A 25,131-nucleotide genomic window follows, 5' to 3' on the forward strand; every position below is an offset into this window, starting at 1 on the left:
ACTCGTCTGGCTCTGTCAATCTGTTTTTTCACTTCAGCAGGTGGGTATTGTAGTTTTAAGAATGCTTGATAGAGATTTTAAAATATATATATATATATATATATATAATGGAGATATCCCATCTCCTAGAACTGGAAGGGACCTTGAAAGGTCATTGAGTCCAGCCCCCTGCCTTCACTAGCAGGATCAAGTACTGATTTTGCCCCAGATCCCCAAGTGGCCCCCTCAAGGATTGAACTCACAACCCTGGGTTTAGCAGGCCAATGCTCAAACCACTGAGCTATCCCTCCCCCCCTTTTTTTTTCTTGTAGTCCATCTTGTAGGTGCTTGTCTCTATCCGAGGGATTGGAGCAAATGCGGTTATATCTTAGAGCTTGGCTGTAGACAATGGATCGTGTGGTGTGTCCTGGATGGAAGCTGGAGGCATGTAGGTAAGTGTAGCGGTCAGTAGGTTTCCGGTATAGGATGTTATTGATGTGACCATCGCTTATTAGCACAGTAGTGTCCAGGAAATGGACCGCTTGTGTGGATTGATCTAGGCTGAGGTTGATGGTGGGATGGAAATTATTGAAATCATGGTGAAATTCCTCAAGGGCTTCTTTTCCATGGGTCCAGATGATGAAGATGTCATCAATGTAGCGCAAGTAGAGTAGGGGCGTTAGGGGACGAGAGCTAAGGAAGCGTTGTTCTAAGTCAGCCATAAAAATGTTGGCATATTGTGGGGCCATGCGGGTACCCATAGCAGTGCCGCTGACTTGAAGGTATATATTGTCCCCAAATGTGAAATAGTTGTGGGTGAGGACAAAATCACAAAGTTCAGCCACCAGGTTAGCTGTGACATTATCAGGGATACTGTTCCTGATAGCTTGTAGTCCATCTTTGTGTGGAATATTGGTGTAGAGGGCTTCTACGTCCATAGTGGCCAGGATGGTGTTTTCTGGAAGATCACCGATGGATTGTAGTTTCCTCAGGAAGTCAGTGGTGTCTCGAAGATAGCTGGGAGTGCTGGTAGCGTAGGGTCTTAGGACAGAGTCTACATAACCAGACAAGCCTGATGTTAGGGTGCCAATGCCTGAGATGATGGGGCGTCCAGGATATCCAGGTTTATGGATCTTGGGTAGAACAGAAAAACTTCAAAAACAGACTCCAAAGAGAGACTGCAGAGCTAGAATTGATATGCAAACTAGACACAATCAACTCCGGTTTGAATAAGGACTGGGAATGGCTGAGCCATTACAAACATTGACTCTATCTCCCCTTGTAAGTACTCTCACACTTATTATCAAACTGTCTGTACTAGGCTAGCTTGATTATCACTTCAAAAGTTTTTTTTCTCTTAATTAATTGGCCTCTCAGAGTTGGTAAGACAACTCCCACCTGTTTATGCTCTCTGTATGTGTGTATATATATCTCCTCAATATATGTTCCATTCTATATGCATCCGAAGAAGTGGGCTGTAGTCCACGAAAGCTTATGCTCTAATAAATTTGTTAGTCTCTAAGGTGCCACAAGTACTCCTGTTCTTCTTTTTGCGGATACAGACTAACACGGCTGTTACTCTGAAGTTTGTTTAGAATTACTCCCACCTGCAGCAGAAAGTGGGTGTTGCCCTACCTGGAGCTGACCTTTTTGCTGGCCTGGAATGACCCTATTAAGTTTATAACCTGTGATGGCTCTAGAGCAAATTGTAACCCTACCAGTCCAAGGAGTGACCCTAAATTCACAGGCAAAGATTTAATTCAGCTGGAGTTAACAATGTAAATCTAACCTAAAGAAGAGCCCTGCATAAGTTCAAAAGCTCGTCTCTCTCCCCAACAGCAGGTGGTCCAATAAAAGATATTACCTCCCCCAGCTAGTCTCTGTACTGTAAATCTCTATCAGTTATTTCCAGGCAATTACCCAGGAGAAGGCCGCCATTTTCTAAAACAGAATGATTCCTGCATGGGTAGGGAGAAAAAAACAAACCACAGACAACACAAAGCCGGTGAGCCTCAGAAACCACACGCTTGGCTGATTGCCCCGGTTTGGTAAAGAATGATAAATAGAGAATCGTGGATCAATTTTTAAGAGTATTTTTCTAGCCTCTTTCTTTGCAAAGAGCACCTGGAAAATGAAAGCTGTGGTCTCTCACAGTACAGCTTGCTAAGAGAGCATTAACCAGCATGAAATATTGCCCAGAAAAGGCAGACTGATCTCTTTTAAAGTCTATGGAAAGTTCCATGGAGCAAATTTATGGAGGGTGTTGGCTGTGACTGCATAACAGTGGGCAAAAAAATCTTGATAACCAGTCAGAGTGGGGAAGAAATCTGGGTATGTCTGATCTGGTCTGGGTCTTCTCACAGGGGGTGGGATCTGATGCATCTCCTTCCCATCAGTTGAGTCATGTCTGGTCTCCTCTCAGTGCCAGCCAGAGCTTGACCTGGATGACCATAGGCTGCTCGAACCTCTACTAGTCATGATAAAGTTCTACCAGCATTCACCAGATCTCTGTGCAGACTGGCTGCCTCATTCTAACCCCCTGGTCTCCACTGCTTCCCTCAGCTAATGCTTGGTATCTTCCATGGCTTGGCCTTTTCCGATACTAAGGTGGCTCATGAGAGTCTAAGGGGTGATCACCTAGACCCAAAAGAGGGAGTTGAACTGTGGAGGGAGAAGAGCACTGACTGGAGACAGCTGCCTGGTTGCAGCTAGTCACATGGGCCACTCTTGGCACAGGACGCAGGCTTTGAGTCAGTTGCTATGCTGTAGCATATACTAGATACATTGCTGCAAATTAGCTTCCTCTGTCGCTGGGGGCTGTTGGCTGAAGGTTTTCTTTAAGGGAAGAATCTCACTGCTGCATTTCGTCCTGGTTAATGTACGGCTGGTGATTTGTAGTCATCACTCAACCACATTTATCCTTCTGCTGCTGCTCCCCAGATCTGGGCCCTTCCTCCGGGCTCTGTCTCTTGGTTCTCCAAAAAGCCCCCCATGGACAAAGCCCTGCACCCACATGGAGCCTCTGGCAGGCTTGGGGTCTCAAACCCTTTATTAAAAGTTGGTTTCTACACAGTGATCAGTGCTGTCAACTCCCACTATGTATTTTCCCACCAAAAGCTTAAAAATATTTAAGCATTTTTAAACACTGTGGTAACTCAAAGTGTTTTTATCAATCGAGCTGCTTTCAGTAAAGTGACTGGGGGGAAAAACTCTACTGAGACAAACAATTTTAATGTAATATACCCTCATCTTCACCAGCGCTTGCACCAATTTGACCGAATCTGCGTTTTAGACTTAGTTAAAGCAGGGCAAAAACGGTGTCGGCCTTAATAAACTTCTAAACTAATCTAGCTAAATTGGCTCACCTCCCTTGTGTGAACACTCTTCTTTTGGATGAAGAAAGCCTTAATGGTATTTTGTTTTAGTCAGCAAGGGTGAGATTCACAAAGGTACTTAAGTACTGAACCCCCTGATTTAGGCCACTAAGTCTCACTTTTAGGCTCCCCTGTAATCCACAGCATTCCAGCTGAACCCTTTAGCTACCTAAACTCAGTTGGTGCCTAAATTGTTACCGCTGGGTTCTCACTCTGCTGCTTCAATCTAGGTGTCCAGACACCTCTCTCCTGCCTAAGAACCAGTGCGATCCCCAGACTAGAGGAAGACGGGTATTCACTTGCCTAGCTTGCATGCAGAGCCTGACCCACTAGCTGTGCTCTGAGGTCACCTCCAGATCCGGTCCCGTTCAAAATCTGGCTGGACGGGGAGGAGAAAATTGAGGTTCCCACTTTGAAACATTTAGCTCAGTGGTTAAAGCATTGAGCTGGAAGGTGACATCAATTTTCCCCTCTGCCTATGTGAACTGTAGTCTCAGGACAGTTCTCTAACCGCTAGGCTATGGGGGTATTCTGATGTGGTTCTCCTTCTCTCTCTCTCTCTCTCTCTCCATGGTGGATAAATGCTTAAATAAACAGTGGGCCAGAGCAAGAGAGAATTACTCTGGAACCTGGTGATGAGGGGCTCCCCCTGGAGGTGGGAAACCCAGCATCCTGTCCCCCTGCTCCGCGGACTTAAGTGATTTATAAACAGCAGAATAGCTTCAACAGGAGAGAGTCCTGCATCAGGCAGTCCCCTAGCTCAGTGGTTAGCACATGCAGCTAAGAGCCCTTTGTACCCATGTGGGAGAAGGGGATCTAGAACTGGGGTCACCTCCATCCCAGGTGAGTGCACGAGCCACTGGGATAAAAGTTATATCGCGGGCACCTCCTCTTCTACGGGGAGCGAGGTAGGCACCTAGCTCAAGCTCACAATAAACAATTTAGGTGCCTAAACCATATGACTGCAGGAGAGAGTCTGCATGGATCACTAGCGGAGCACCAAAACTCTGTGAGAAGGGTGGGCGTTTGACCACCCCCAGCTCTTGTTGGAACTTCCCACTGGTTGGCTAGGACGGCTCCCCACCTAGTGTGCTGGCTTTTGTGGATCCCATTCTAAGGCACCTCTCTCTTGGATCATGGGGTGGTGCTGGTGATTTCCTAGGTGCCTAACCGCTGGGCCATTGCAATACCCAGTGTCATAATTAGGACCCTACCAAATTCACAGACCAGTCTGGTCAATTTTGTGGCCATAGGATTTGAAAATTAGTCAATTTCACGTTTTCAGGTGTTCACATCTGAAATTTCACAGTGTTGTAAACCATGAGGGTCCCGACCCAAAAGTGGGTTGTGTGTGTGTGTGTGTGGGGGGGGGGTCATGGGATTGCCACTATCACTTCTTTGCTGCCTTCAGAGCTTCCTGCAGCTGCAGGAGGTTCCCGGAGGTGGATGTGGGGCAGGGGGGTCTGATCTTCCCCGTGATGTTGGGAGTTCCCCAGCTAGGGATTCCTAGCTGCTAGGCCCGTCCCTCCCCAGCCTACAGGGCACTAGCAGCTGGTGCCGGGGACAAGTAGAAGCCCCCCGCTGGGTCGCCCCAGCCTGCCATTCCCTTCCCCTCCCCTCCAATAGCTAGATTTCACCGGGGAGGTCTGATTTCACAGTCCGTGACACATTTTTCATGACCATGAATCTGGTCGGGCCCGAGTCATAATACCTAAATGCCACTGTGGATCGAGGCCAAAGACACACTTCAGTATCAATAATGAACAACACACACCGAACTCAAAGGTGAGTCAGATGTCAGAAAACAGGGCAGACATACGCCAAGCTGGCGGTGGGTTCTATAATTAGATTTCACCAAGCCAGTGACAAATATGAATGCCTGGATCGCTATCCCAGTCTTACCATGGAGTCACAGCCAGTCCCCTTAGAGACTCCAATGTATCTTGCCTCCCAGACAAACTGGACTTTGTGATAATAGTCACTTCAACCTGTTGGGGTATGTAAGGGTTAAGTAGAGACATGGGAAACCACTGGTGTGCTGGCATAGTATTATGGAGTAGGCACAAACATGCACTGTTCCTTCGCTTGATAAAGTGTCATCCTGCCATAAAGTTCCCTTCTGCTTGTTAAGGATTGATAAGCGTTGCAGCTGCATAAGGAATGTGGGGATCCAAGGGATACTCTTTGTGTAAAGACGTGTTATCTTCCCCTCCTGTCCTTTCCCAACATTGCACTGGGGTGGTTTAGATTAAATTAGAACAAATTTATTAACAACAGAACATAGGTTAAGTGATGCTAAATAAAAGAACAGAGGTAGAGATGGCTCCTAGCAAATAAAAGTGAAAACACGCATCTAAAAGGCTAAAACTTAATCTCGCCAGTTACACTTTTTGTTTAAGATGGCTTCTCCCTCCAATTATTCGTTGTCCATGACGGCTGAGCGTCTCTCAGTCAGGACCTTTCACCGAAGTATGAGGTGCTGGTTTCCCTTGTCTTGTTAGGTGAAAGATCAAGATGGCCCTTTTATTCCCAAGGAACTGGCTATGTTCCCAAAGTCAGGAAGGCCTTCTGGGGATTCAGTCTCATGTGTGTCTCTCTGGGGTGCAGGAGCCACATTAATTCTGAGTCTCTCAAGTTTGGGCTGTTGTTTTAGGGCTCGTCTACCTGAGAAGCGCTACAGCTGTAGCGTATCTGGTGGACACACACTATGCCAACAGGAGAGAGCTCTCCCATCAGCATAATAAAACCACCTCCGTGAGAGGTGGTAGCTATGTCAGTGGAAGAAGTGCTCCTGCCGACCTAGCACTGTCCACACTGGCGCTTAAGTTGGTGTAACATATGTCACTCAAGGCGGTGGCTTATTCACACCCCAGAGTGCCACACCTTATACCGCCATACCCTGTAGGGTAGACAAGCCCTTCGTGTGGTAGCTTTGTTTACGGCTAATATGTAAATGTAGGTAAATCCACATTCTTTTGTATAGGACAGACCTGTTTGTCACTCTTACCTAGGTTAGGCTGTCTGGTCTTAAACATCGGTCTTAACCGTAACATGGTACAGATGGAATTCATAACTTCATATATAAGGTTAACACAGGCATTTTACAATGATATTGATGACCAGTGTGCTATCAGTTTTCAAATGCTATCTTACAAGGAACTTTTGGACAAACATCATTACAACAGGGTGTGAATTCAGCTGACCACAACCTGAGCAAATCTTTTTTTCCGGAGAAATCCTAAGTCCCAGAGTGTAGAAGCATCGCATCACTTTGTAATGCCGACAGACCCATCCGATTCACATGCAGGCTTTTCCTAGAGGCATTTTGATCAGTGAGGGCTCAAATCCCTTGATGCTACCTGTTCCCGCCAAAATAAAATTCACAAGAAGAAAAAAAACAACTCATGAAAATGAGAGAAACACCAAGCAGACAGGGACGCTCTATTTATCGAAAATTGTTTACCGTAAATATGAAGCCATCATGTAACACGGAAGGGATTATTTAATAACGAGAAAAGAAAAAGTGGCCAAAATTTGTGCAAAGCATTTTTAAGGCCCCCCTTTTCATGAACTAAAGCAGAAAGCGGATGAACTGTGAGATGAATGACACAATCACTTTCAATAGGATTTACCAGTTTCACTGTCACCCTCCTTTTCACTTCCATTTCCCCCTTCCCTGGGTTTCCAGCTGTCAGTCTCTGGGCTACAGTCCTCCTGGATCATACAGAACAGAGTCAAATACACTGAACAATCACTGGGGCAATGAGCTTGGCGTCTTCTTGATGACATCCTGCTCTCTATGGTGTTTACAGTCCAGAGACCCCACGGAGCCTCCCAGCTCATAGACACTAGGGATTCTGATTTCAGTGGGATATTTCCCCCCGTGCCTCAGTGACACAGGCTGAGCTGGGACCCGCCCCTGACCCAGAGCCAGGGGTGGATTCTCTCTCCAGTGAAACAGGCTGGCGGGAAAGTGAAGATTGGGGCCTGGTTCTCAGCATCAAAAAATGCCAGCTGCCCCCGTTCATAGTCCAGACAAACTCGGATCCTGCTGGGGCCGTGCCTCAGGGTCAGGGGAATCTTTGGGGAGGTGAGAACCTGGTACTGACCCCCGTACAGCCTCACAGCCCAGATCCCCACCTCAGGGTTTAGGTTAGACATGAATTCTCCCTTCCTGCTCACAGACGCTCTGGCCACCCCCACAGCCCAGTACTTCCCATCCCCCGCCTCTACCTCCCAGTAATGGCTACCCGAGGTGAATCCCTCACAGCCCAGCACACAGCACTCATAATCAAATCTCTCAGGGTTGTCAGGCAGATCCTGCTGGATGTCTCCCTGCCTCACACTTTTCCGATCCTCAGAAACGATGAGTCGGGGATGAGCCGTGTCCGGATCCAGAGTCACATTCACTGAGGGAAGAGACACATTCAGAGCGTTAGGGGCAGAGCTCAGCCCTGGTGTCAGGTTTGATCGTGTGGGTGACAGAATCTTCCCCAGCTGGGGAGTGAATCAGAGAATCTCCTTCCTCCAGGATCAGAGGTGAAAGTAAGCTGGTACGATCCGGTACGGCATACCGGCAAGAGCCAGTACGCCATGCCGGACTGGACCGGCTTCCGCGGCGGTGATTTAAAGGGCCCAGGGCTCCAGCCACTGCGGGGAGCCCCGGGCCCTTTAAATCTTGAAAGGCCCCACCTCTTCTGATTGAGGCCACGCCTCTTCCGGTTGAGGTCACGCCCCCGCTCAGGACTCCAGCGTACCGGTAAGTCCTTTAAGTTACTATCACCCCTGTCCAGGATTTACCCATCAGCTCTGAGATCTTAGCAAAGTGCAGAGGACATTCACTTCCCTGAGAGAGACAGGTGAGTGGCAAAGTGAAAGGATCAATGGAGCCAGACCTGAGGTTCAGAAACTTTCAGATCTTTTCTCCCCACGGAGGTCCAGAGGACCCTGTTATGTAGGGAATCTGTGTCCACTTCTTCCCAGTGCTCACTGACGTGACTGACTCTGCAGTAACCCCTGTCTATCTTCACTCTCCCAGTCACCCCTTTGTTGGCCTGTATTACCGCGCGGCTCCACCCAAACTTGCTTGCTTGAAAAACGCCACATATCTCAAGTACTTCAGTCTTAGACAGCAACAGAACTCCTGGGACCAGGATTTGCGATGTCCCAGATCTCACTGCTCAGGAGCAGGCATAAATTCCATAGTCTTTAAGGATCATCACAAAGATACGATGGCTCAGAACTTAGCCCTTCAGTAGGGAGGATGTGAGGAAGGTTCAAAAAACAAAACAGACAAACAACAGATAGATTGGGGAGGACTCAGAGATAGCACTGAGGCTGGTAGTACAGCCCTGCGCGGGACTATTTTTTTAATCCCGTCCCTCCCTGCAATACCCACTCCCACCTGTTCCTGCATTGTTTTTTGCATTTTTATCCCCCTCCCACCCCCAAAAACCTTAGATCCTGCAAGTCCCTCAAGAGAAACAGATTCCCCTGTGCTACTAAAAAAAACCCCAAACACCAGCCAGTTAGTATATAATATACACCGGACCCTCGCTAGATCGCGGGATTTGGGATCCATGCACGGGGACCGCGTTAAAATGAATTGCAACTAAAATAATTAAATTTGGGATCCATGGCCGCGACCGCGTTATATGCAAATTCGCGCTATATAGACGCGTTCTAGCGAGGGTCCGGTGTCTATACATAAATGGAATTCAGACACAATTTTTACCCCTAAAAGAATCAAACAAATCTTGTTCAAACCATGTAAAGAACACTTGCACTCCGGTTATAATAGACATCAATCTCTTTCTATGCCTTGTTTGAGAAACTGGTGAGAGATTTAGCGTTTTCCTGCACATTATCGCAGGCTGAGTTTTCTTGCCCATCCAACCCTACCCGCAATAAAGACCATTTTACCCGCTCCTGTAATTATGGCAGTGGGTCCGGCGGGATCCCAGTCCTGCTGCGGGGTTCTAACTGGTAGTGCGCATGCAAGAAGAAGAGCTGCTGTGACATATTAGAAATAAATGGAGATATCCCATCTCCTAGAACTGGAAGGGATCTTGAAAGGTCATTGAGTCCAGCCCCCTGCCTTCACTAGCAGGACCAAGTACTGATTTTGCCCCAGATCCCCAAGTGGCCCCCTCAAGGATTGAACTCATAACCCTAGGTTTAGCAGGCCAATGCTCAAAGCACTGAGCTATCCCTCCACCCAAGGGAGAGACTATGTTCTGATTGGACTCAGCTACAAAACCTGTCTGTCCTCACGGGGCCCTGTGAAATACAGCGTGTCCTGCCCTGCTCCAGTCACACATACAAGGAAAAGGGGCAACATTTTCTCCTGAATGGTGGGATTTGAACGATGGTAATGTATTCACTTTACTTACCTGGGTGTGTGAGGACTCGTCTCCATCCTGAAACCAACCACATAATCACAGATGAGAAACTGACTGAACAGATACTATACCAATAGGATTAAATATTGCAGACAATTATACATTGGAAGGAAAATGAGTGGTTCTGAACATTTACCATAATATGAATAGTAGAGCTGGTTTTAAAATGGAATTTCCATCCTACGGGAAGTTCCAATATTTTGACTTTGTTTTTGTCCTGAGTTGGGGCCAATACGTTGGAATATCAGAACTTTTGGCAGAACAGCCCATCCTGACATTCCTGAACCAAAACAAAGGATTTTCACCTGAGACAAAACATTTTGTTTCAGGTGGGTTTGATATTGATCTATGGCTGCTTGGACTGCTGCAATGGCTCATGGGAGTTGTAGTTCAGGTGCCTCATGTCCCAAGGATCAGTTAGAGGAAAGACCACAGTGCATCATGGAAGATGTAGCGCATGGAGGAGAATGTGGAAATTAGGCTCCTGAACTAAAAATCCCACAGAACACTGCAGCGGCACAGGTTAATGTAGACCCAGCCCCAACCCAAAACAAAATGGTTCATTTTGATTTTCCAGTGGGAAAATCTAAACGTTTTGGCAGGATCAACACCATCCTATAGGAAATGTCAATTTTCTTGAACCTATAATTTTCCACATTTAAGCAGACTGGTTTCATTATCGGAATTCCCATTAACTATATAAATAAATATTATAAATTATTATCACAATTTGCTGACTGATGCACTAAAATCGCATTGGAAATAGCTTGATGACAGTCTAGTTAAAGTCAGGGGAAGTAGTATTAGATCCTTAATCGTTGTTTTAAAAGATTTATAGCAGTACTGGAAAATAAAATTACTAATGTTCCTATTTGAATACATTTCTCATGCATTATTTCTTTGGGGTCGGGATTTTCAAATGCACCTAAGCCAGGGGCGGACAAACTTTTTGGCCTGAGGGTCGCATCCGATTTCTAAAATTGTATGGAGGGCCGGTTAGGGGAGGCTGTGCCTCCCCAAACAGCCAGGCGTGGCCTTGCCCCCCCCCCCACCCAACCCCCCCCCCGCGCTTCTCGCCCTCGACAGCCCCCCCGGGACTCCTGCCTCATCCAACCCCCCCGTTCCCTGTCCCCTGACAGCTCCCAGACCCCCCCCCCCCCCCCCACCCCCCCCCCCCCCCTTTCCTGACTGCCCCCCCGGGACCCCTGCCCCATCCAACCACCCCTTCTCCCTGTCCCCTGACTGCCCCCAGAACCCCTGCCCCCGTCACCCCATCCAACCCCCTCTCTCCTTCCTGACTGCCCCCCTGGGATCCCTGCCCCCATTCAAACCCCCTGTTCCCTGCCCTCTGACCGCCCCGACCCCTATCCACACCCCCGCCCCCTGACCACCACCCCGAACTCCCCTGTCCTCTATCCAACTTCCCTGCTCCCTGCCCCCTTACTGCGCTGCCTGGAGCGCCGGTGGCTGGCGGCGCTACAGCCACACCGCCTGACTGGAGCCAGCCATGCACAGCGCAGCACAGAGACCAGGTCAGGCCGGGCTCTGCAGCTGCGCTGCCCCAGGAGCTCGCAGTCCCACAGCCCGGAGCATTGCGCCGGCAGTGGGGCAAGCTGAGGCTGCGGGGGAGGGGAGACAGCAGGGGAGGGGCTGGAGTCTAGCCTCCCGGGCCAGGAGCTCAGGGGCCGGGCAGGAGGGTCCCACGGGCCAGATGTGGCTCACGGGCCGTAGTTTGCCCACCTCTGACCTAAGCGAATTAGGAGCAGAAACCCCATTGAAAATCATGGGAACTTGTATTCCTCATTCATAGATTTTAGGGCCAGAAGAAACCAACATGATCAGTTAGTCTGACCTGCATTACACAGCCCAGATATTTTCCCCCAGTTATTCCTGTGTCAAGCCCATAACACCCGTATGAGCTAGAACACATCTTTAGAGAGATACCCAGTCTGGATTTAAATAGTAAGCACATGTGAAAATCCCACCCTTGAGCCACAGAAACAACCATGTGTCTTAATGTCCTTACTACAAAATTGAAGAGGTTCAGCTGTTCCTTTTCTCTTACATGTTTTACCTGATGCCTTTATTACGTGGCATTGTCAGTACTCACGTTGAGGCTAACGGGTCACTTCTATCCAAAGAAGACAAGACTTTTTAAAATGACTTTTGGTGTGAATTTTTTCATGCTTCATATTATCTCACATTAAACAAAACAACAGCAGCAAAAATCCTAAATAACTCCCCCCCCCCCCCCACACACACACAAAGCCAACAAACAAAGACCATTACAAGGATCCACATTTGCACAAAAGATATTAATTGGTGGAGAGGGAGAATGTGACTTACTAAGTTCTGCTACAAGTTTCTCTGAAAAGGAAACCAAAAGAGATATGCATTATTGATCCTTGGGTATTACTTTTCCTTCTCCACAGTTAAAGGAGTGTGTTTTTCATTGGCAAAATGTATCCATGCCTCTCCACACTGTTAAAGCCACGCACAGGAATGAGGAATTCCCTTAAAACACTGCGTGAACACAGTTTGGGATTGTAAGGGAATTCCACGTTCCTCCTCGGCCCCTAACACCATCACATATCTCCACCAAGAAGAAACACACTTTCATATGCCCCCTCTCCAGAGACCAATGGCTCAGCCTGGGCTGCCAGCAGCAGGTGGGAAACGAGGTCTTGCTTTGGGAGGGATGCACACAGGAGCAGCTCGAGGGCAGGGGAGGAGAAGGCAGAGAAGAAGCATTAGCACGTCTCTGCTTTCTCCATCCAATGAGCCTCCTCCGGTTTCCGGCAGGAAACCTCCTCTCTGATGAGCCCGCAGGCAGTAGGTCAGTGGAGAAGGAAGGAATGTTCGTACTTCTCCTGACTTCTCCCTCTGCAACCTAATCATCCCCTGGACCTTCCTTCTCCTCTTATCCCCCTGCATGAGCCCCATGTAGGGGATCCCAGGGAGAAAAGCCCACTTACCTCATGAGTCTTTGGATGCTTCCCCACTGGATTGAATAGGCTTCTCAGGGACCTCTCCCCCAGCCTAAACCGTCTCTTGAACCCCAGATGAAACAGTAGAGGTTCCTCAGCCTCCCGACAACCAAAACAGTCTCATCAGGGATGAAAAGACCGTAATGAGTGTCCTGGGGCTTCAGGGATTTAAAATGGAAACTGAGCTGCATCTTAACTATGGAGTGAATGCTACCTGTGGTACTCACAGGCCCCTCCCCGTTTCCCCAGGATCTGACCACACCCCAATGTGAGGTACAAATATGTCCATTTTACAGACGGGGGAGCTGTGCTTCATATAATATGAAGCGTGGCGCCTGAATTACCTCCCCAAGGTCACACAAGGAGGTTGTGGTGGAACAGAGAATTGAATCCAAGCCCTCTGAGATCACTCAATGGTATTCTGTTGTCTTCTTTCCCATTACCCTGTATTTCATTGGGTAACGCTTTACCTTTTACTTTACAGAGATAGAGGCTCAGGCCAATGGAAACAAACAAAACCACCAGGCTCACGCACAGAAACACCATCCACAGGGAGACTTTGGGGAAAAAAGAATCTGAAAAATAGAAAACCAGGAATTTCCTTACTTGGGAAGCCAAGAAAAAAGTCTCCTGATTTAATTACATCCACAGCAGGGGCTGTGTGAGAGGAGCTTGCATATATGTCCCTGGCCGATTGCACAGAAAATCAGAAACTGGTTTTCAAAATGGTTCCAGTCAACGGAGATCTAAGAGGGGTAAATATCTGAGTAAACGGTCCTGGCTTGATCCACTGCTGTTTATTGAGTGATATTATTCAATGTTCAGGAGCATTAAAAAAATATATTGACCAGTCATTAAGAAAACACATTTGCAAGGCCAGTATTACAGCCATGGCTTGACTGAATCCCCAGTCCTCTGCACATTTGGAGATGAAGTATGTTATTCATTAATTGCTGTTATGCTGTTTAATCATTTTAGTTGTCATGCGGCCAACATGGGGGTGAATAATGAATAACTGAAGGGAAGAGGTTTATTTAACTTTTCAAATCACCCCATAGCCAAATTAATTCCCGCCCAGAAATCTTGGTCACACAGGATATAAACATTCCCTTTATTAATGATTTAAACAAGGCGAATTTCCTGAGTTTCTAACTTAAAAAAATAATGTTTGTGTTCGTATGATGGGATTTTCAAAGGGGCCTAAATGAGTTAGCCATCCAGCTCCCATTGAAAAGCAACAATAAATGACTTTTTAACAACTTCGACAGACTCTTGAGTATCCCAGCCTTTAAACAGGAACTGATTTCTCTGAAGAGGTTTCCTTCATGGTTTTTTCCCTCCCTTAATTCTGCTAAAGAGGATCTCTGTTCCAGTGAATCTGCCCCTTAAAATATCCTCGTTAGGATTTAACATTAACACCTTGGTGTTTAGAGGTAGCATTCTAGCATGATGCCTACAAAAACCTTGACAATGTATGGACAGTGGCGCGTGAGACAGACTGGAGATCTGCCTGGGGCAAATTGTAAACTCTTTTTTGTTTGGTGAATCACACTTTGCAACTTTCACATAACCTTTACTTTTTGTACTGTAACCTCCATATGGGTAGAGATACCCCAGGTGGTTTTCAACCTGTGGTCCGCAGACCCCTGGGGGTCCGCAGACTAAGTCGAAGATATCCAAAGGGGTCCGCACCTCCATTAGAAATTTTTTAGGGGTCCGCAAATAAGAAAAGTTTGAAACCTCCTGTTCTGGACACTAGCTGAGGGACACCAATGACTTGAGATAGCCCTCAAGCGTCATGAACTCTGATTGCCTTTCAATCAAGGGGGCTTATCCCTTGAACAACGGATCGGCTGTAAAGAAGAACCTGGCCGAAGGGAAAGTGGTTTTCCAGGGGCTAGATATGAAGTTCTGCAGCTGCTCACATGATGGGGGGTGCGGGGAAACATTATTTCAGAACAGAATCTGCTCTAACCACAGCCTCTCTCTTTCACTCTCGCAACAGCTGAATATTGCCAAACAGCAGCAAGGCTGCCGGAAGCAGTGGGCAGATGGGACCTATCTACCTCACACACTGACTGGCCTAGAACTCACAGGTAGGGGTGAGCATAGACTTCAGCAACAGAATATAGGCCTTTTACAGAGCTTTAGGAAAAACAACAACTCTTTTGTCCTTTGAGAGTAAAAGTCACTGTGGTTAATAAACTTCTGTGCAAATCCTGTTTTCCTCGCCACATGGTTCCTTGTGGGTGGTTAGGCTATAAACCAGAGTGTCCGCAGTTAGGTGGAACTCTAGGGGAAGGTGTAAAAGTGACTGCAGAGGCCTCGGTTGGTTTGGGGGCCTCGGGTTCTTGGATTGTTTAGTCCCAAGGAAGGGCGTCCAAGGCAAAGTCGCTACACCTAGGGATGTGACTTGAATCCCAGAGCTAGAACAGGTACCTGGACTCTACCCGGACCCAGCTGGCTTGGAAGCAGGTGGGATCCAAAGGTGGGGTCCATTTATAACAGACTGGTGACTCTGCCCCGGTGAGGTCTGTAACAGAGCGAGCTAATGACAGTACTGCTGAAAAATAGCAAGTGACATTTTCAAAATGTCAAAGTTATTTCCATTTCCCAGGGTTGAAAATGCAACTTTTTCTGTCAGAGCTCCCAAATTTTTCACAAAATCTTTTTTCTGAAAATTCCAGTTTTCTTTCTTCACCTCTTTTGCCCCAACGTTTTGCCACTGAGTACGATAAAATGTCCAAGGATTCCCCCCCCCCCCCCCGTTTTCTTTTTTCCATGCTAGCTTTTCAAAACTTCTCAACCTTTGGAAAAGTTACAGAGTAGCAAAGTTATAGGACAGTTTTCCCTTGTGCCACTCTGTAACTTCCATCCCTTCCCTTCCAGTTACATACTTTTAGGATACATATTAGGGAACATTTAAGTGTTCAGTGTTGCTGTTTGTTTTGTTTATTAATGTAGTTTTATTTGGTATAGAGACTCAATATTCACTTTGGGTTTATATTACATAGGTGCCTAGAGACTCCATTGTGCTAGTCACTGCACACACAGTAAGAGACAGCCCCTGTCACAAAAAGTTCACAGTCCAAGTGAGCAAAACAGACAGGGTGGGAGAAAGGAAGGCTGATTATCCTTAATTTACAGATGGGGATTAAAGTACAGAAGAATTACGGGATTTAACCAAGACGTTGCTAACAGAAATGGGATTTGAACCCAGATTGTTTAAATCAGTGGTTCTCAACCAGGGGTATGTGTACCCCTGGGAGTACGCAGAGGTTTTCCAGGACGTACATCAACTCATCTAGAGAGTTGCCTAGTTTTACAAAAGGCTACATAAAAACCACTAGCGAAGTCAGGACAAACTCAAATTTCAGACAGACAATGACTTGTTTATACTGCTCTATGTACTACACACTGAAATGTAAGTACAATATTTGTATTCCAATCAATTTATTTCATAGTTATATGGTAAAAATGAGAAAGGAAGCGATTTTTCAGTATTAGTGGCTGTGACAGTTTAATATTTTTTATGTCTAATTTTGTAAGCAAGTTGTTTTGAAGTGAGGTGAAACTTGGGGGTACACAAGACAAATCAGCGCCCCGAAAGGGATGCAATAGCTTGGAAAGGCTGAGAGCCACTGGTTTAAGTCTTAGGCTAGTTTTTTAGCCACCTATCTAACCTACCCCTTTTAGTTAACCAGTTGTGTATGTATGTTGATGGTTAGCATGTGGCTTTGATTGCAACTGACCTGCTACGTAAATTGTCGATTCTTTCTCTTGGTTGAGGAAGGTGTTCCGGATACAACACGACAAGTTCTGGTTTGAACGTTCTGTGATAAGGAAAGCAGTTTGCATTTCAAACAGGCCGTTATCCCTTCGGGATGTTGTTTCAGAGACTGAAGGCAAACGTCGCCCGCCCAGATCTCGCCACAGCACTTCGGGCTCTGGGTACCACCCAGCCGATCGGCACACCACTTGGATCCCTTCATCCTGGTAACCCTCAACAGAGAGGTGGGGATCAGAGCCCAAACCTGGAGGAGAATGGGGTACATCTCTTATTTCAGCATGCTAATTTAGATACATATTTCGCCTAAAAGATACAATTTTAAGCCATCAGTGGATTCCCAGTGATCACAGTCACAGTAAATCATGTGAACATATTAAAAAGAAAAACTGATTGGGACTTACTACCTTCATTATAGTGTAATGGGTTACCCCATTAGAGTCCATTTATATAGTGACTGCTCCTAGAAGGTTGTCTAGGAGGTCAGATCACTGCACCCTGATGCTCCTAAAAGATATGGAGTGAGTAAACTCAGCCCCCTCTCTCCTGTCATCGGAGTACAGCTAAAGCTGCAGGGACTGAGGTCTTCTGGGAGTTAAGCAGTCATTGCTAGCTCTGTCGCTTGTGTGTCTTTCTGGGGAGAGGCAGCAGTAAGAGGGGCTGATACAAGGCAAAGATACCTGTCAGAGGCACCTGTGACAGTGAATTGCCTGCCTGATCTCTGACAATTCCTGCTTCTGATTACAGGCCATGAGGGTTTTTTTGCAAATAGATGAGTTACACTAAGAACATATTCAACTTGGTGTCACCGATTTCTGCTCCATCCCGGCAACCAGCCTGAAAATCTGATCTCACTTGGCAGAAGGCAACAATAACCTCGACTCAGCTCTACCCACAAAATTATATGTTGCATTATTACGTGAGTGAAACAGGGAGGTTCTTGAACAGGGAGTTTTGGAAAAGAGTAAGAGAAAAAAAATGTTTTATTTTGTTTTTCCCAATTCATCTTCCAGTGAGATGTCCACTTGTTGCCTGATCTCTGGGCTGATCCTTGATCCCGTAATGCTTGAGTTGTGTGTGCTTTCAAGACCATCCTTTTCTTTGTAGCTTACAGCTGAGAACGGAGAGCTCTTGACCTTTCGGTCCTTAGATGTGTCTTTTTGTAGGGAGAGTGTTTTTAAGGGGCAAAACCCAGTTCAGGAATTTTCTTCCAGAGGCCTGACTGGACCAGAACATGCATTCAGAGAATGGTGCAAGGCATAGTTTCCTTCTCAGAGGTTGTTTTGTGGGTGTGTGTATAGCGAGGGGTGTACACTTGTGCAAGATCTTCATGTTGGTGTCACCCAGTGGTCAGTGTATGTTATGCATCCCCCGCTGGGTGTGATCCAGAGAAGAGGCAAGTCGGTTACAACTCCTAGCTACAGAAGGTGGTCCCTGAGCGCTTTCAACTCCGGAGCTTTCAGGCATTGGCCAAGATGGTAACTGTCATACTGATGCTAGCTCAGCCTGTATTTTTATATGTGATTGTAGGTTCTAATAGCTGTAGCATTCACTCCTCCTGCTTTACTGTACAGGTACCGGTACTGAGGATGATTGCAAGACATCACTGATTCCTGTGGCACTGGCTTGCTGTTGACATTCACCTGTATACCTTTTCCCCCCCACCGAATGACGATACGGCTGTCTCTCTTTCTCGCATTCTGATAGTGGTTGGAACTTTAACAGTGGACTGACTGGCTGAGCGAAGGAAATGGGGCTGGTGGATCCGGGAGAAAGATTAGAAGTACCAGGCAAGAGTTGGGCCTGTGCCTTCAGTCTGAGATGTGGGTCCCGCCTTTCCAATACGACACACAGTCCCTGGTAGTTTCTTTTTTGGTCGAGCTCTCAGCCCCGACCAGGACTACGGCAGAGCTCTCGGCCCTGGCTGGACGGAGCTCCAAACCTGGAGCCCTTCCACCATTCTGCCCCTTCGGTCCGCTGCCCCGCCCATGGCCCCGCCCCATTCCATCCCTTCCCCCATGGCCCCGCCCCCATTCCACCCCCACTCTACCTCTTTCCCCCAAGCCTCTACCCCCACTTGCTCTTTTCCACACCCCCGCCGCTCCACTGCAACTCCAAGACTGGAAAAGCTCTGTGCTTCCCGCGTAATGGAAGCTGGGTGATGCTAAGCGTTCCCAAATCTCGAGGCACGGGGCTAGGGAAGCGGTGGCAGATTACCGCTCTGGCCAGCCCTGGGGCCATGACAGGGGGAGATTTTTCCGGGGGCCCCAAATTGGCCAGGGCTGCTGAGCACAGCTCCCATGGACCTGTGCGGTAATCTGCCACCGCCTCCCTGGCCCCGTGCCGCGAGGTTTGGGAAGGCTTAGCATCACCCAGCTTCCATTATGTGCTGCCCATGGTTGTAACCCTTTTACTCTCATGTAGACAGAGGCTGAAAACTCCCAGCTGTTAGCACAGCTCAAAGCACCAGGGCTGCTGCTGTTAGGAAAAACAAGTCTGGGAGTTAAGGGGGAATTCTTGGTACTGACTGGAGCCGTTTGAAAAATGATTTTTCTCCCTACAACATATTTTGACAAAATGGATCATGTTTAATGGATTTTTTTGTTTGTGATTTGAAAGTTTTACTGAACTTTTTACCCAGCCAGCCATTTGGGTTTTTTTTGGGGGGGGGGGGTTCAGTTTGTCAGTGAAATCTCTCAAAAATGTCTTTGTAAATCGGCATTCCCCACAGAAATATCCATTGTGACAAAAATCATCATTTTCCCTGGGTTGGGGTGGATGGGGAGAATCATGGAAAAATTTTGACCAGCCTTAGTACTGATATACAAATAACAACGAAACAAATACACCCAAAACAAACTGCCATCTCAGAAGGAAATACCAAATAAGCTACTGAAATGTTTGGGAAGACACCACCAACACAACCACTGACCTGCTACCTTCAGTTCCAGCAGGGCTCCTCCATAAAAGGTACTTGATCGAATGAAGCATCTGTACAATCCTTCATCAGAGGGTCTGATATTGTGTATTTTCAAGTCGACACTCCCAGTGGAGAGGCCGTCTTTCAAAAACTCTGTCCTTCCCTGATATTCTAGGGTCTGAGACTCATTCCGATCCTTGCCATCACGGTACAGATGCACAACTGACGAGAGATGAGGTCGTAACCATTTCACCTCCATGTTTTGAGCGTTCATCCTGGGGGACAGGTGACAGGGTAATACAAATTCCTCACCCACGATAGCAGTGACCGAATGATCAGGGACCACCACTGCGAACTGGGCTGTGAAATGTATCAAAACACAAAGGAAATGAACTCAGAAAGACTATAACAATCATTTTGAAAATAAGACATTCAGTAGTTTGTATTACACATTTTATATTACACACACACAGAAACTACATTAAAATAACATAATTAAGGTTGTCTGCAGTGTTGTTGTAGCCGTGCTGATCGCAGGATATTAGACAAATTAGGCGGGGAAGGTGATCGCTTTTATTAGACCAAATTCCATTGGTGAGAGAGACAAGCTTTCGAGCTACACAGACTTGAAGAAGAGCTCTATGTAGCTCAAAACCTTGTCGCTCTCACTAAGTTGGTCCAATACAAAAATATTACCTCACCCATAGGCGTCGACTTCTGCTGGCACCGGTGGGTGCTCGACCCTCCCTCTGCTCCCAACCCCGCCCCACCTCCAACCCTGCCCCGCCCCCATTCCAACCCCTTCCCCAAATTCCCACCCCGGCACTGCCTCTTCCCTGACTCCTCCCCTGAGCGCGCCGCGTTCCCGCTCCTCCCCCGTCTCTCCCAGAGCTTGTTACGCCGCTAAACAGCTATTTTGCATCGGCAAGCGCTGGGAGGAGAAGCGGGGACGCGGCGTGCTCAGGGGAGGAGGTGAGGTGAGGCGAGGCAGGGGGGCGGAGCAGGGAGCTTGACTGACGGTGGGTGCAGAGCACCCACCAATTTTTCCCTGTGGGTGCTCCAGCCCTGGAGCCCTCACAGAGTCGGCATCTATGACCTCGCCCAACTTTTCTCTCTATTATTAAGGTTGCAAAGTATAGCAATCAAAAGCAATCAGCCAAACTGAAACTGCATTTTTGGCAAAAAAACGGTTTTGCCAAAAAAATCACCCAGCTCTAATGTCGATGCAGTTTTTAATTGGAGATTTCCCATACTACTTGATCCATAGGACTGCTGCCTCATTCCTTGCCTGCTTCAGCAGAGAGGAGGAGGACAAAATAATGGGTAGATCTTAGGACCCAGGGAAGACAGAAAGAAGGTCGGGATGTTACTTCTTTATTTTATTACTGATCTCTTTATATGTCCTCTTTCCCCTCATTTGGACTACCCCGAAGTGCAGAATGATCTCTGCATCAGATAGGACCAGGCCAGGTAAATTGGGCAAAGTGACTGGAGGAAATTTCAGGGATTGTATCAGTTCACTTCACTAAGGGCATGTCTACACTTATCAGGAATCGACGCTGCGGCAATCGATGCATCGGGGGTCAATTTAGTGGGTCTAGTGAAGACCCATTAAATCGACCGCAGATCGCTCTCCCGTCGACTCTGGTACTTCACCGGAATGAGAAGCATAAGTTAAGTCAACGGGAGAGTGTCTCATGTCAACCCAGCATGGTGTAGACACCGCAGTAAGTCGACCTAAGGTACGTCGACTTCAGCTATGTTATTCACATCGCTGGAGTTGCGCAACTTAGGTCGATTTAAGCCCGTAGTGTAGACAAGGCCTAAGACTGTGACTCAGGTTCCAGACTTCATACGTTAGGTGCTCACATTGGATGTTTTTGGACTCTCTGTTGCATCTGCCTCCTCAAGCTTACACTATTCATGGAGTACCTCTGCAGACAACGTGGAAACTCCAGCTCGGGCAGACTGGGGCATCCCGTTTGCTTCGCTGTGCTCCTCAGAGGGACCCCCTCACACTGGAGCTCTGTGTTCTGCGCCAGTACCCAATATATTTGTGAATGTAATTCAAGGAGTTGTTTTGTTTTGGGTTTGGGGTTTTCTTATGAGAATGTTTGGGACCATGCTCCCTTGCAGACTGCCTCTATCCTCGGGTGAGACCAGAGTTTCACAACAGGCTACACAAAAACCAATAGCCAAGTCAGTACAAACTAAAATTTCATACCGACAATGACTTGTTTATACTGCTCTATATTCTATACTCTGAAATGGAAGTACAGTATTTATATTCCAAACGATTTATTTTATAATGATATGGTAACAAATGAGAAAGTCAGCAATTTTTCAGTGATAGTGTGGCCGTGACACTTCTGTATTTTTATGTCTGATTTTGTAAGCAAGTAGTTTTTAAGCGAGGTGAAACTTGGGGGAACTCAAGACAAAGCAGACTCCTGAGAGGGGTACAGTTGTCTGGAAAGGTTGAGAGCCACTGCACTATAGCACTCACAGCCATCCTTGGCCAATAAAAGGACAACTCTCTTGACCCTCTGGTCATGTTGATAGGCCTGTCTAATCTCCATGCATTTTGAGATGGGAGCAAATGGAAGAGGATATAAATGGGTTAAAGATGGCGTGAAAGATGGAGTTTTTAGTCCTGACAGCAAATCAGGAGAGTATTATTTATTATTATTTATTGATCCAGTTTGGTATTTGCTTTAGTTCGTGTTTATTTGTGTATCTGCAACTAAAGAATGGAACAGGAGCATTTTACGAATCAAAGTGACTAAGTAAACGCCATATGGAATTCCTACCTGATTCCAGCTTCCGGATATGACAAATAATGGGGAAAATGATCAAACTCATCTGAGCGGAGCTGGTTCTGGAGCTGCAGCCGAATGAGGAAATTTTCATCTTTGCCGTAGCTTGAGTTGTGCAAGGGGGGGAGGGGGGAACAAAAAGACAACATCTAGGACCCAATCCAAATGTGAAGGCCTCCAATTGACTTCAGTGGTCTTTGGATCAAGGCCCAAAGTCCATAGCAATCAAAACAACCCAGATTCTCATGGCTGAGGGGTAGAAGATTATACAGTTAAGTAAATTCATTTTGATATTATGGAGTGACAGCACCCATATTAAAGTTGAAACTGACTTTCTGCTATGAACCCACTGCTGTCGCCTACACTTTCATCAATGCATGCTCACACCACGCTCAGAAAAAGATTAGCTTAAAAAAAAAAAAAGTTGGCTAGATCTGGAGACAAATATGTTAATGAAAATCTAGGCCAAGAATTCCCCCTGTTTTAACACCAAATTTGTTATATTTGTAAGGTGACCATATTTCCTGAAGGGAAAATGGGACACCCCCAGCCACTCACCAGAGCCCACCCCATCCCTCTACATGAGGCTGCTGCTGGTCACTGGAACTTTGCCTGCTGGGAGGGAGGGGGAAGGAGAATGGAGGGGAGGGGGGGAGATTGGCTGCCAGTGGGTGCTAAGCACCCACTAATTTTTTTCCCGTGGGTGCTTCAGCCCCGGAGCACCCAGGGAGTCAGTGCCTATGGTCAACTTAATTTTGTAGTGCTGCCCCACAAATCTGCAGTGGATGAATTGCAACCTCTCCACTTGTCACAACCACCTTTCTCCCCATATCCTGTATAGGCCCCGCTGGATGGTCCAGGGTCCGCAAGGAAAGGGAAAAGAAAATTTGGGGGAGGGAGGGAAAGAAAAACTGAAAACAAAATGAATCATCTGTTTCAATCATATTTGATTAAAAATGGAAAAATCCATAAAATATTTCGAACGAAACAAAAGTAATTTAAAAATAAAAAACCTGAGTGATAGTTGTGAAATTGTAATTGGCTTTATTCCTATAGATTTGCTCATGAACTCTCCCCTCCAACGGCTTTTCACACAGGAGATCCTCTGTCCCACAACGTATAAATTTGCCTCTTCTTTTAATTATATCATGAAATCCCTATTCAGAAACAACATATGATCGACTTTGGGCACATTCTTAATTCCCACTGTTTTCAGAAGGAGAAAAGGATGCAATTTTCTGTTTTGACTGATTATGGAAATAACTACTTTTTTCCCCTTGAAGTATCAGATTGAAAAGAATTCAGCCCTGCAGAAAGATTAAGAAAACTGTAATGACAACAGTCAGAAGACTAGACTGATGACTGCTAGATTTTGGTGCAGTAAATTTCTTCCTGTACTACAAACACAGGAAGCGATTTTGTTACAAATCTCCCTCTGATGTGACTGAGAACAGGATCGGGCCTAGTGTTCTTGTATAAAACAAGTATCAGAGGGGTAGCCGTATTAGTCTGGATCTGTAAAAAGCGACAAAGAGTCCTGTGGAAACCTATAGACTAACAATGTATCGGAGCGTAAGCTTTCGTGGGTGAATACCCACTTCATGTCTGACGAAGTGGGTATTCACCCACGAAAGCTTATGCTCCAATACATTTGTTAGTCTATAAGGTGCCACAGGACTCTTTGTTGCTTTGTATAAACACAATCACAAAAGAAAAAAATGACTAGTTCAACCTGCTGTACAAATCTCGAGCTAGGAAAATAATCTGAAATGTATTTTGAATGGAAATCATTGTGAAGATACGTGTAATGTTAGTGTTTACGTAAAAGAGTAAAACCAATGACCCATGATTATTTAAGCTTCATGTTAACAATCTGTCCACACAATAAGCAGTGTATTTTAGGGGTTACAAAACAGTGGTTTCCAATCTTTTTTTCATTTTCACTGTGGACCCCTTTGGCAATCTTAGATATAGTCACCACACACACACCCCCGAGCAGTCCACAGACCACAGTTTGAAAACCACTGTTCTATGGTAACGACAATCTTTTGTGAACCCCTTAGATACAGTCTGCAGACCGCCAGGGATCCATGAACCAGAGAAAACCACTGTTATAAAGAGTCATTTTGAAGTTGTTAACCTACTTGATTCGTCCTTCCAAGAAGTTTCACAGTCTTCAGGGCGGGACCAGTTCTCATTCCAGTTGTGCTAGCTTGTAAGTGACTCTTTCAATAAATATCAAGTTGAACAACTAACTCTGGCTATAAAAGAGTTTTCTCATCGCTTTCTGTGCACTTTTTAAAAGAACCATGGTTGCATTCCAGACTGATAAATGTGCCCTCCCTCTTGCGGCATCTGCCAAGCTGGAAAGTGAAAGTAATGCAGTACTGTATCTAGAGAGATGCAATCATTTCAAACCCCAGTCATTTGCAGAAGTTAGAGTCTTTTCTTAAAGAAACAGCCACAGTCCTGCTGCGGAGCTGGAAGTGCCTGGACCAGCAGACTCAAGCATTCAGGTGATCTGAATCCAGTGATGATTTTGAAGAGACTCTTCTTGCCTTGTGGATTTAGAAAATTGACTAGCAGAAAAAAAAAAAAAACCTTTGTTAACAGGGAGTTAAGGTCATGGGCGACACGTGACATTTTTGGGGCGGCTGGATGTGCCTGGACTGGGGCCCAGCCCCCACTTGGCCTCCTCCCTCCAAAGCCCCACCCATGCTCCACCGCAGGGCCGGCTCTAACTTTTTTCCTGCCCCAAGCAGCATAAAAAAGCGCCCCCCCCCCCCCCATCCCCCCCCGCCGAGCGCCGCCGGAACCCCCCCCAGCGCCGTGCCCCGCCCCCTCCCGCCGAGCACCACGGTGCCGGA

The 25,131-nt window shown here is 46.7% G+C and overlaps 2 protein-coding genes across 5 annotated transcripts in view; one reads left to right on the top strand and one right to left on the bottom strand.

Moving 5' to 3' along the window:
- The window catches only part of LOC117887100 (zinc finger protein 208-like), an 882,934-nt gene that overhangs the window by 631,583 nt on the left and 226,220 nt on the right, over nucleotides 1–25,131 (top strand). The gene's annotated exons all lie outside the window — the stretch shown is intronic.
- On the bottom strand, nucleotides 6,783–24,686 carry LOC117886969 (butyrophilin subfamily 1 member A1-like). Of its 4 annotated transcripts, XM_034789160.1 has the most exons (8): nucleotides 24,409–24,679; nucleotides 22,259–22,369; nucleotides 19,461–19,808; nucleotides 16,494–16,775; nucleotides 13,212–13,316; nucleotides 12,101–12,121; nucleotides 9,746–9,772; nucleotides 6,783–7,762 (listed from the first exon to the last, which is right to left on the bottom strand). In XM_034789160.1, exons 2-8 carry the CDS (start codon nucleotides 22,356–22,358, stop codon nucleotides 7,242–7,244), a joined length of 1,404 nt encoding a protein of 467 aa, XP_034645051.1. In that variant the 5' UTR covers nucleotides 22,359–22,369; nucleotides 24,409–24,679; the 3' UTR covers nucleotides 6,783–7,241. The 4 variants fall into 4 exon arrangements, with proteins under 4 accessions (XP_034645051.1, XP_034645052.1, XP_034645055.1 ...); XM_034789161.1 differs by lacking the exon at nucleotides 13,212–13,316 and having other exon boundaries at nucleotides 24,409–24,685; XM_034789164.1 differs by lacking the exon at nucleotides 22,259–22,369 and having other exon boundaries at nucleotides 24,409–24,680.

Source organism: Trachemys scripta, chromosome 14 (genome assembly GCF_013100865.1).
Source record: "Trachemys scripta elegans isolate TJP31775 chromosome 14, CAS_Tse_1.0, whole genome shotgun sequence".
NCBI classification, from domain to species: Eukaryota; Metazoa; Chordata; order Testudines; family Emydidae; genus Trachemys; species Trachemys scripta.

What these genes read in the sequence shown, in the direction of transcription:
- LOC117886969 (XM_034789160.1), bottom strand. Translation starts at nt 22,358, where the DNA reads ATGAAAATTTCCTCATTCGGCTGCAGCTCCAGAACCAGCTCCGCTCAG. An exon ending in GAAACTTGTAGCAGAACTTA is followed by an intron (nt 9,773 to 12,100) that starts GTAAGTCACATT and finishes GGTTGGTTTCAG; the next exon opens with GATGGAGACGAGTCCTCACA. An exon ending in ACGAGTCCTCACACACCCAG is followed by an intron (nt 7,763 to 9,745) that starts GTAAGTAAAGTG and finishes CTCTTCCCTCAG; the next exon opens with TGAATGTGACTCTGGATCCG.